The sequence below is a fragment of the Rattus norvegicus genome, chromosome 6, assembly GCF_021556685.1.
Source record: "Rattus norvegicus strain SHRSP/BbbUtx chromosome 6, alternate assembly SHRSP_T2T, whole genome shotgun sequence".
NCBI lineage: Eukaryota > Metazoa > Chordata > Mammalia > Rodentia > Muridae > Rattus > Rattus norvegicus.
In genome coordinates this window covers 101200493-101213303 of record NC_141539.1, presented here as the reverse complement: position 1 = coordinate 101213303, position 12811 = coordinate 101200493, and the positions used below count along the sequence as shown (strand labels likewise).

At 43.8% G+C, this 12811-nt stretch overlaps 1 protein-coding gene across 4 annotated transcripts in view; it reads left to right on the top strand.

Annotated features, from left to right (window-relative positions):
• The window catches only part of Esr2 (estrogen receptor 2), a 54423-nt gene that overhangs the window by 19356 nt on the left and 22256 nt on the right, over window positions 1-12811 (top strand). For all 4 annotated transcript variants that reach the window (XM_087552290.1, XM_087552292.1, XM_087552291.1 and 1 more), the window contains 2 exon segments: window positions 2402-2518; window positions 10156-10455. In XM_087552290.1, the coding sequence (XP_087408416.1) occupies window positions 2402-2518; window positions 10156-10455 (417 nt within the window).

Sequence of the window (12811 nt, the reverse complement as noted above, 5' to 3'; positions counted from 1 at the left end):
TTAGAGAGGTTGTGTGTGTTTATTTTTGATGGGTGTGTGTGCACATGTGTGGAAGTCAGAGGTCAACATTGGATGATGTCTTCTGTTGCTGTCCACCATAATTTGAGACACTTTCTTCCTGAACCTGGGGCCTCCTGATTAGTGAGACTAGCCAGCCAGTGTTTAGGTATCCACTTCCTTCAGACCTACCCTTCCTCACTATACTTTCAGCTAAATGCTACATGTATGTATGTATGTATGTATGTATGTATGTATGTATGTATGTATGTATGGAGTTGGAGTTAGTTTTTAAGTTATGCCTTTTGCCGTGTGCTAACAAATATGTACAATTCTGTGGCTAAAATAAAGAGCTAAGATGCTGCTGCCTCTTACCTTTCTTGCTATGGTTTGACCTTGCCATGGGGGTCACAAGCACACACTGCTGCCACAGTTAGCTTTTACTTGGGAATCACATGGGCCCTCATGTTTCTGCAGAAAGTATTTTACTCACTGAGCCAAGCCATTGCCCAGCCCCCAAGAAGCTCGAATTTTTGCTCCCCTCCAAGACACTATCTTTTAAAAAAGTTTTTTAAAAATACTTTTTATTGCATGTCCATGAGTGTTTTGTTTGCATGTATGTCTTGACATGATTCCCTCAGAGACCAGAAGTGAGCATTGGATCCCCTGGAACCAGAGTTACAGAAGGTTGAGGGCCTCCGTGTAAGTGCTGGGAATTGGATCCTCTGGAAGAACACTCAGTGCTTTTAACTGTTGATCTGTTTCCCCAGCTGACAGAAGTTATCTTTTGCAATAAGAAATTAAGTATAGGGCGGGTAGTAGCAGCCCAGGCCTTAATTCAAGCTCTTGGGAGGCAGAGGCAGGTACAAACTCTGTGAGTTTGAGGCCTGGTGTGCAGAGCAAGCCTAGGACAGCCAAGGCTACACAGAGAAACCCTGTCTTGAAAACCAACCAACCAACCAACCAACCAACCAACCAACCAACCAAAACAAACCAACAAACACCATAGTTTAAGTGTAATAATAATAAAAAAAGCCTAAGAAAAGCTTGAAAAATATCGTATTTCACATACTTTTTAAAGCTGAATGATATTTGTTTGTATGTTACACAGTTGGAATTGGTTTTTAAATGATCTTTTCGGTGTGTGCTGTCATATATGTAAAATTCTGTGACTAATATAAAGGATGGGAAAGGAAATGCTTGCATAGCCAGAGTTCAGGCAGTGCTGAATCTGCCTCCCAGGCCCTGTGGCCAGGCTATGCAGTCACAGCTCCTCCCTTCCCTCCAGAGTCGAGATGCTTGTAGCTTTTACCTTCCTTGCTATGGCTTACCACAAATGCATGCATCTCTGCGCGCTGTCACTGCACTTTTTCTGTTAATGGAATCTCACTTCTCCATCTCTCTGCCTGTTTCTCTGTCTGTCTTTGATTCTGTGTCTCTTTCTTTTCTTTCTGGGACACTCTTCCTTAGTCCAGGCTGGCCACTAAGTCTGCATATAGCTGAGGATGACCTTAAACTTGATTTTCCTGTCTTTATCTCTGAAGAACAGGATATGGGGATGTTCAGCCATGACTCGTTTTATGCAGCAATGGGGGTTGAACTCCAGGCCTCAGGCATGCTAGGCAGGCTCTCTTCACCTGAGTTACGCCATCAGCTTTAGAATCCTGGTTTTCTATAAATTGCCCATTTTCCAATGTGTCCTTTGGCAATTTCTTTCTTCCTTCCTCTCTTTTATGATTTTCTCATTTATGAGTTTCATTCATTGCTGATATGAAAATCTGGTCATTACTGACAGCACAGGAGAAATGCAGACTATTTTGTTTATTACTGCAGTGCAATTAAGAAATAAGGGCCCAGAAAGATGACTTGGAACTCGGTTAAGCATGTACCCTGGTCTTCCAGAGGATCCAGGTTTGCTTCCCAACATCCATGTCAGGCAGCATACACCCCCTGTAACTCTTGTTCCTGTAACTCTGATACCCTGTCTGGCTCCATGGGGCTCTGCACATACATCACACACACACACACACACACACACACACACACACACACACACACACACACAGAAAGAGAGAGAGAGAGAGAGAGAGAGAGAGAGAGAGAACAATAAAAATAAACCTTTATAAAGACGCTTGCTGCCAAGTTTGATGACCTGAGTTGAACCTTTGACCTACATCCTTCCTCTTTCTAAATACACCAAAGCTGGGTTTATAGCTCAGTGGGAGGAGGGGCTTGCCTAGCGTGCACTTTGCATAGCATGAGGCCTTGGGTTTCATCCTCAATACCAAAAGGTACCCAAATATCCTCTTCACTTTGGTGCCTTTGCCTGTATCTGTCCCCCCTCTCTCGGCTACATCGTGCTATCAACCAAATGTTTCATTAACCACCCTTTTCCTTGCTGTAGGACATAATGATTATATCTGTCCAGCCACGAATCAGTGTACCATAGACAAGAACCGGCGTAAAAGCTGCCAGGCCTGCCGACTTCGCAAGTGTTATGAAGTAGGAATGGTCAAGTGTGGTGAGTGTTTGCTTTCCTTTTATTGCACGAGGTGCCTGTGAAAGCTGAGGGACCTGCCTGAGAGGAGACTCGGGGCGTGCGAATTATCTTTAAGTATTTGTATCCACCACAGCGCCCCGGTTGTCACGTACAGATGGAGTTTGGGAGGTGTGAGCAAGCACGGGACGGAGATTTCAGTGCATTAGAGGCAAGAGTCATACACAGCCCAGTGGTGGGGCGCGAGGAAGGCCTCCGTGCAGACTGGTGGACTGACAGCCACTGAAATCTTGAATGGCTGGAGGGCCACCTGCAAACCAAGGGTGACATCCTGGCGTGATTGTCCGCAGTTAAGCTTGTGACAAGAAAGCAGAATGTATGATTGTATGATGGATTATTCACATGACTACAGGAAGATGTAGTTTTGTCTATCCACCAGCTTTTTAGACTTAGGGGAAAAACACACACACACACATATATATATGTGTGTGTGTGTGTGTGTGTGTGTGTGTGTGTATTTGTTTCTGATTCATACATATATGTCAGAAATAAGATAGAACTATGAAAAGCACACAGAGCACAGATTTTGCCTATGACTGCATATACTTGTATGAATATACACATATAACTTAGTCAACTTAGAGATTAAAGTTTATATACATACAAACAAATATTTTATGTATTTATTTTTTTCTTTTAAATTTTTCCTCTTTAAATTAAATAAATTTATATGTATAAATGTATACATGTAACTACGATGTCTACAGAGCCTAGAGTTGTTGGGTCTCTTGGAACTGGAGTTACAGGTGGTTGTGGTCCACCCCATGTGGGTGCTGGGAGCCAAGCTTGGGTCCCCTGCAAGAGCAGCACATGTTTTTAACCACTGAGCCATCTCCCCCATCCTATAGCTTGCTGCTTTTTGAAACTCATCTGGACACATTTTCTTATTTACGTATATTCACATTGGCTTTTCCCGTATTTATTTTTCTGATAGCCACCACTGTTTTGCCTGTAATTACTTGTAACTTCTCTCTGTTTGAAAATCAGAAAACAAAAAGTCCATCTCTTCTCCCTGACCATTTCTTAGTAGCTCTGCTTAAAAATAATTTCTTAAAAGTCATGTCTGTTTTGGATATGTGTGCGGGCACCTGAGGAGGCCACTGGAGGTACAGGCAGCTGTGAGCAACCAAATGTGGGTGCTTGGAGCCGACTTCAGGTCTCTGGAAGAGTGGCAAATGCTCTTCTCTCCAGCCCCAGGACCTCTCCCCTGGAGAGTCCTTTTCTTTTTCTGTGGCCAGTGGACTAGAATGCCCACCAAATTCAGAAGTCCAATAGGACTTCTCTTAATTCGACCATGTTCTCTGGCTTGTTGGAGACGATTCTCTCTACTTTCTGTGGGACATCCTGCTTGCTGTGCTTGCTACCCCAAAGCGCTTTCCAAAGGTTCATGTGTTAAATAGAGACTTCTTCCCCAGGTGCCTCCATTAGGACATCAATGCCTCTACTCTCGTGAGAGGTGGGGCTGAGTCAGAAGTCTTTAAGTCACTAAGGGTGTGCCCTTCAAGGGGAGTTTGGGAAGCTATGGTTCTTCTCCTTCTCTTTTTGCATCTTTGTCGTGAGGCAGATGAGCAGGTGGTGCCCTCTGCCCCAATACCGGCTTGTGACATTGTCACAAGATGGTTAAACATGCTCACAACAGATGGTTAAAAGGATCATGTCTGCTTGAAACTTCTCAGACTGAGAGCCAGTGTAACCTTTTCTCTTCATAAGCTCACTATGTCTCAGTTATTTGTTATGGTAGCGGAAAGCTGACTAAAGTACTCCAATGTCCGTGACCTCCAGTATACATTGGTTACTCTCTGGAAGATATATCTATATCTATCTATAAATCTGTCTGTCTATCTATGATATCTATGATATTATATATATAATGTAGATATAAATATATATGAATATCTAAAAGATATTTCTGTCCCAAACACTTTAGTCATTTTTATATTAGATACTAGTAGGCTTCTTCCCAAACCTATTTTAATCATTGTGGCAATATATAATTAATCATGAAATTATGTAAGCATGAAATACAAGTAGGAAGAGACTTCTGTTTCCAGGAAAACCTAGCTGGAAGCTTTGGACAGAATGTCAAGGACAATGGTTATTAAGTTGGGAATGGGTGAGATTCAGAACTTAAATGGCCCTAGAACTGTCTAGGTTATCTTCTGTCTTGTTTTGTTAGAAAGGGCAGGTTTAAGAGTTATTTATTTTATTTTGTGTGCATATATGAGACGTGAGTCTAAGTGTGAGTGACTCCTTACAGTTACAGATGGCTGCAGTCCACCTAAGGTGAGCGCTGGAAACTGAACCTATCAACACGCACTCCTAACCGCTGAGCCATCTCTCCAGTCCCTGTTGCTTGGCTTTGGACAATGACCCTGGAAATCCCAAGACAGCCTATTACATATCTGTGTAGAAAAGAGACTGGACCAGTTGTTAGAGTTGCTTACAGAAACTCAGAAAAGTCCTTGGATAAGTTATTACGAACAGATGTTTTCTGTTTTAGGTTAAGCAGAAGTTTAAGATGTGTATGGGTTTAGAAAGTGATTTCCAGCTTAGTCTTCAGGTGCATTACCGTATGTCTATGTTGGCCAGTCTTAGCCCCAGCTTCAGGGCAGGATTCCTGGGAGGAAGAGCTGGAGTTTATAGGAAGCGTCTTTGCTTCTTCACTTTTTGCTGACTACTCTCAGATCTAGCTTCTCTCCAGCCCTTGGGCTTCTTATCTCTGCAGCAGACTATCTGCTGTTTGGGTTTCCAGAGGAACAGTAAGCAGACAAGTGGGAATCACGACAAGGTGTCTGGTGCTCTGTCCCAGCTTCCCTGAGCTCTCCTCATGGGATAGCACTTACATGGATTCTGACTCGTGTACAGCGTGGTTTCCCCAGGCTCAGTAAAGAGAAGTAAAGAACTGTCCCCGTGGGCCAGGCATGTAGTTCACACCATAATCTCAGTGCTTGGGAGGCTAAGGCGGGATTCCCGTAGCCCCTAGTCCAACTTGGAAGGCATACCGAGACCCTGAAACTGAAGCAAAACACAACGGGGGAGGCTTTCTAATCTCTTTGGAACTCCAGAAGATGTTCTGGAGGATGTCGCAGAGGTGGGAGGATGTTCTGCCTTGCACGAAATGGAGAGAAAGACTCCTTGGATTGTTCATGCTTCATTGCAGGGACACAGGGAACAGTTGAAAGGAGGAAACTTCATTTTGGCTGATGCACCCAGAAGTTTCTGTCCATGGTCAGCTGGCTTGTGCCTCCTGGGGGAGGAGTGAGCAGAGAAAGCTGTTTACTTTATGGTGACCAGGAAGCAAGGAAGGGCGCAAGGGGCCAGACACAAGTTTTGCATTTCAGAAAAGCACAAACAATCCCCTGACCAGACCTCATCTCCCCACCTCCCAGTAATGAAGTCATATCATGAACCCATCAAGAGATCAATCCACTGATGAAGCCAGAGTCTTCACAGCCCAGTTACCTCCTAATAGTGCCTCCCACTGTAGACCAAACCTTCCAATTCGAGCCTTTTGGGGAGCTCCTCCTAGCCAAAATATGTGAAAGATCTTTTTTGATTTTGCGTATATGTTTTGCCTTCATGCATGTCTGTGTACCATGTTCATGCAGTACCCATGTAGGCCAGAAGAAGTCATTAGAGCCCCTGGAGCTGGAGTTACAGATGGTTGGGAGTCACCATGTGGCAGCTGGGGACTGATACTGGGTCCTCTGCAAGAGCAGCCAGTATCCTTAACCACTGCACCGTCTCTCTAGGTCCTATTCCTCCCTTTATTCATGGCAGCTTTCTGCTTTTCTCTAAATCCTCTGTTCACAGTTCTCTACTGTCTTTAAAAAATTATAAACATATATATATATAAATTTAAATTAAAATTACATAAAAACTATGGCCTCTTTTTTGTTGTTGTTTTATACACATACACACACAGACACACAGACACAAACACACACAGATACATACACACAGGCATGTACAGACACACAGGCACACACAGACACACAGGCACATAGACACACACACACACACACACACACACACACACACACACACACACACAGGTCAGTCCATTTAGTGTTACTTTTATGTATATGATTACAGAGCTGACCTCTTGGCTGGCAGCTCTTCCCTGGGAAAGACAATTTCTCCCAGTCTTGGCAGGCTTTAGTTGCCTGAGTTTCGTTGTCTGTGGGAGGAGGTGCACGAGATACCCCCAGTCTTGGCAGGCTTTAGTTGCCTGAGTTTCGTTGTCTGTGGGAGGAGGTGCATGAGATACCCCCGTCCACATTAGCATGCCTACAGGTGCTATACTTGCTCAGGTCTTCTGTACTTGACCATATTGTTGAGGTCTCATAGGTATGGCACCTCTGTCTAGGAGCATTCTCACAGCAAATTTCTTGGTCCTCTGTTTCTTGCAAGTTTTCTGCCTCATCTTCAGCGATGTTCCCTGAACCCTGTGTGCAGGATTTGTGCTGTGGATGCCTCAGTTAGGGCTGAGCAGCCAACGGTCTCTTGGTCTCTGCTTTCTGATCAGCTATGTGTTTCCGTAATGGTCTCTGTCTATTGCAAAGTGAAGCTTCTGTGATGAATGGTGAGGACTATGGTTATCTGCGGGTCTAAGAATAGACATTTAGAATGCAGTTAGGACTGCGTAGACTTCTGCTGTAGGTAAGTGAGGCAGTTGTAGGTTCTCCTCTAAGATCTATGACCTCTCTAGCCTCAGGTGGATGGGTGGGTCTTCTTTCCAACCATGAAGGCCAAGGATTTTGCATGCACCCAAGATCTTGCACTGTTTACTTCCCTTTATTGATTTATGAATTATATCTCTTACATTAATTATTTTTGTTATTTCTTTTTTTAAAAAAGATTTATTTATTTTATTTATATGAGTACACTGCAGCTGTCTTCAGACACACCAGAAGAGGTCATAGATTCTATTACAGATGGTTGTGAGCCACCATGTGGAATTATGTGAACTGAACTCAGGACCTCTGGAAGAGCAGTCAGTGCTCTTAACCACAGAGCCATCTCTCCAGCCCTATTTTTGTTATTTCTTATCCTGCCCTTAAGGCTGGAATAGTCAGACTTTTTTAAATGATGAGAGGGCACGCACCTAGGCTGACTTTTGCAGGGTGGCGGTGGTGTGATAGCTTCATATAAGGACATCCTGTGATGTAAACATCTAAGAACATGAGCTGAACGGACATGTGTTTGGGTTGTACCTCTGCACTGGGACAGTAGCTCAGCATTGTCAGGTGCTGTCCCTTTATTCTTGTACAGATGGCTGTGTCAGTGAAAGCAGGCAGTATAGAACCATCGGAATTCTCATTCAGTCGATCACTATTTCCTAGCTTCTCTACCTAAGACAAATTTTAATTTTTCCACTTTGTCTGTATATATGTGTTTGTGTGTGCACACACGTGTAGGTGAATATGCATGCCCGTGTGTAAATGTGTATGAAGGCCAGAGGTCAGCCTCTGGTATCTTCCTCAGTTGCTCTCCAGCTTTGGGAGAGTTTCTCACTGAGTTAGTCTAGTCATCTATTTGTCTGGACTGAGTGGCCTCAGGGATCCTCGTGTCTTTGCCTCCCAGTGCTGGGTTGCACACGTGTAGTGATGGAATAACAGCCAGCGGCCTTAACCACTGAGCCACCTCTCCAGCCCCTTATTAAAGCTTCTTACGACAGGAGCCACGTGAGCAAGTTTAAATAAACAAGTCAGATGCTTCATCAATCTATCAATCAGCATAAACATTTTAATGGATATATGTTTTGTTTCAACAAATCGGCTTCTTTGAATCCATTGTAAAGAAGCCATTGAATCTACCTACGAGGTGCATTTTTACTGTAAAACTTAATAAAGAAATTATAATATCACAGACTTGTATCAGCATGTGACATTTTAGCTTTTGTTTTTTTGAGGGGTGGTCTCCTGCACTCTTTGAGGCTGGCCTGGAACTTACTATGTATCTCAGGTTGGCCTAGGATTTGTGACAATTCTCTATGCTTGGTGATTCCAAGCCTGTTCCACCATGCCCAGAACAATGCTGGACTTTAAAAATCGGTGTTAGATTAATAGAATGGAATGCTTTACAAGCTGTGAGCTTAGTTTATTATTTTGTGTGTATTTGTGTGTGTGTGTGTGTGTGTGTGTGTGTGTGTGCGTATGCATGAGCGTTATAGCACATCCATGGAGTTCAGACAACTTTTGGGAATCAGTTTTTTCTTGTCATTTTGTTGGGGTAGAGTCTCTCTTGTCCCTTTTTCAGCACACTGCATTCTCTAGCCTAGCTGACCTCTGAGCACCTACCCCCCCTTAAGATTTTATTTATTTTAGTACAGTATAGCTGTCTTCAGACACACCAGAAGAGGGCATCAGATTCCATTACAGATGGTTGTGTGCCACTGGTGGTTGCTGGGATTTGAACTCAGGACCTCTGGAAGAGCAGTCAGTGTTTTTAACCACTGAGCCATGGACAGTGGACAGCTCTTTTGTCTCTGTCCTCTAGCTTGCTGTAGGAGAGTTGGGATTATATATGTGTGCTACATGTATGGCTGCTGCTTCTTCTTCTCCTCATCCTCCTCCTCTTCTTTTTTTTTTGAGACAAAGTCTCACTATATAATCCTGACTGTTCTGGAACTCACTATGTAGATCAGGCTAGCCTCAAACTCACAGTGATCTACTTACCTCTGCATCCTGAGTGCTAGGATCAAGGGCATGTGTCCCTATGCCTGGCATATAAGGCTTCATTTATTTGAGTTTTGAATGTTGAACTATTTATAGGGCTGGTGCTGTTACTCACAGAGCCTTCTCTCCAGCCCAAGGGACATATTTTCTTTCTTTTTTTTTTTTTTTTTGGTTCTTTTTTTCGGAGCTGGGGACCGAACCCAGGGCCTTGCGCTTCCTAGGTAAGCGCTCTACCACTGAGCTAAATCCCCAGCCCCTGGGACATATTTTCAATAAGATAAAAAGCAGTTTACAAAATAGTGTATTTACTATGATTCTAACTTTGTTTATAAATTATTAAAAAGCATAAAAGAAAAATACTGAAAGAATTTATGAGAAAATTAATCTTCTTTTGTATTTCCAGTTAGTTTATTTGAAATATATTTGTTTAAGTATATAAAAAGGAAAAAAATACACGTATATAAATGTTTTAAAAATGTTGTTAGCATATATTATTGGTTAGCTAGAATATCAATGTTAAAGCCCTGACTTTTCCTCCTTTTCTACTTGAGGAAAATTCCTAACTTCCTATCTTGGAACTTGGGTTCTATCAGCATACTTTAGAAGAGAAACAGATTTTGGGAGCCGGTGATAACCTTGAAACAGAGCAGAAGTTCCCAAACACATCATGCTGTTAATACACCCAGACAGTAGTTATCTTTGTCCGTGGCCTACAGACTCCAAAACATAAACTGGGATGATATCAATGATGTCGTCACTGCTGTCAATACAGCTGGGGCTGGGAGTCGAACTCTGGGCCCTGTGTGTGCGAGTCAAGCACTTAGCCTACTTCCTTACGCCTCGTTGTTTTAGACTGGCCGTTCAGCGAGTTGGAAGTTTGGGCAGAGAAACCACTGGACTGACATCTGCTCTCTTCTCTAGGATCCAGGAGAGAACGGTGTGGGTACCGTATAGTGCGGAGGCAGAGAAGTTCTAGCGAGCAGGTACACTGCCTGAGCAAAGCCAAGAGAAACGGTGGGCATGCACCCCGGGTGAAGGAGCTACTGCTGAGCACCTTGAGTCCAGAGCAACTGGTGCTCACCCTCCTGGAAGCCGAACCACCCAATGTGCTGGTGAGCCGTCCCAGCATGCCCTTCACCGAGGCCTCCATGATGATGTCCCTCACTAAGCTGGCGGACAAGGAACTGGTGCACATGATTGGCTGGGCCAAGAAAATCCCTGGTAGGACTCTCTACACCCCAACTTCGTTCTATTCATTTGTACCAAGACCTGTTGTTCACATTTCGGGGGCAGCGAACTTTAGCTGGATATAGAATAGTTTTTGACACTTTGTTTTGTAACCCTTTCTTTATAAGGTTTCTTTACGTTCTATTTGAATTCTATGTATGAACACAACTGCAGGTGACCGAGGAAGCCAGAGGTGTCAGATCCCCTGAAGCTGGTGCTACAGGTAATAGTGAGCTGTCTAGTGTGGGCACCAGGAATTGAACTCAGCCTTGGTGCTGCGAATTGAGCTGGGTCCTCTGTGAGAGCGGTGCATGCTCTTAACTGCTGAGCAACATTTGTAATTTATAATGATGGTGTTTTCCTTCCTACCTTGATACGACATGTCCTGGAAGGTTAGATTCTGTTTAGAATTCCCAGGCTCTCAAGCGTTATATGAAATAGAGTGATTCAGGAAGCATGGTGTATAGATAACCTCTTTCCACAGCTGGCTTTTATCACAATTTACTCCCGGAACCATCTTCCACACACGGTGACATTGGTGACATCCACACAAGCCTGCTGCTTACCTCTCATGCCCAGGTGTGGTCTGGGACAGACTCTAAGGAGGGACCTACCCAGGCTTTGGAACTGGACTTAGGATCACTTGGGCAAGTCTAGGGTCTTAGGGCCTGGTTAAAAGGTAGAAATGTGGATTTCATGTTGACCCATCTCTTGTCTGTTAGCATCAGCTTTTGAGAAAGGGCATGGTCAGATTGGGACAAGATAGAGCCAGTCTCACAGTGTCAGGGTAAAAGGTGTGTCAGATGCTAAGAAGGAAGGTATGAACTGTCATTCCAATAGAGAAAGAATCAGTATTATATACAGATAGAGTAACTCAGCAGTGGAAGCACTGTGACTCAATGGTCCAGTGAGTCTTCATGCTATCAGTATGGGTTCCTGCAGAATATATACTTTTTCATCCTATAAAGTGGTTATTTCCCTAGTCCCCTCCTAGTCCTCAATTTATGATGGTTTAGCTCACAGTTCTTCTCTGTGGGTACAATGGTTGAAAGTAGGCATTTCTACCCATTCCTGCTTTCTCCTTCAGTATAAGATTCGAGAGATCACTTAAGCTATTCGATGCTTCATTGTAAAACAGCCTTGAGCTAAATGGTTTTACCAAACTGTTCTAAGCCTGTTTACGGTAGGCTAGGCTGAGCTATGATATTGAATAGGTTAATTTTATGAAATGCACTTTAAAATACTATCATGAATATTTGGAATTATTACTATTATTACATGTGTGTGCATATGCACATGTGCATGCACATGCATCTGTGCACAATGTGCATGTGTGGAGGGGGGGTCAGAGGACAGCTTTCGGAAATCAGTTTTTTCCTCCCACCATTGGACCCACACTCACAGCATCTAGCTTGCAAGCAAAGTACTTTTACTGGCTGAGACAGCGCTGGCCCCATTATTTGTTTTGAGATGAAAGTCTCAGGGTGAGTCGTCCACTTATTTTACAACCATCCAATAAATCTGGATATATTCAGGGAGTCTCCCTCTCTCTGAATTCCAAGGCAGGCCAGGCTCCCATGATCCAGTGCGGCAGGGTCAATAGCTGCATGAGCAAATTGTAAAGATTTGGCATCGTTGAGTGGATGGATGAAGACTTAAGGGAGCCTGGCCCCAGGCGCCAGGGTCTCTTGCAGCCTCTGTTGGCCCCGCCCCATTTCTTCTGAGCTTTGCGGAGCTCTTCTGATTCCCAGCTTTGTTTTGTCTAGCGTCTCCACCTTTGCCTGGATTATTTCATTTTGTCTGCTGTTTCCCAGAGAAGAAAAACACCAAGGCTCTTTCCTCTAGTTTGTTTTCCAAGCACCATTTGTGGGATCTCCCAGGAAGAATGGAGATGAGACTACTTACTATGAAAAGCTATTTGGTTTTTTGTCTGCTCCCCCTGCTCCCTCCCTGTTAGTCTTTCTTTAAGCCCAGTGTTTTTGGAAGATTTGCATATGTCTTCATATGACTGTGAGTGAGACTGGAAAGTGTACATGTGTCAGCAACTTGAGCAGAGCACAAGCATGTGGCTCTGGAAAGGACTTGCCTCTCTCTCTCTCTCTCTCTCTCTCTCTCTCTGTGTGTGTGTGTGTGTGTGTGTGTGTGTGTGTGTGTGTATGCACTTGTGCACTTGTGTGTGTTTCTACAGGCCAGGGGTTGACACTGGTGTCCTTCTCAATTGCTTGCTACCTTATATTTTGGTACAGGCTCTCTCACTGAGTTTGGAGTTCACTGATTGGCTGTCCAGTGAGTCCCGGAGACCTTTCTGTCTCTTTCTCCCTAGTGTTGGCATTATAGGTGCATGCTACAT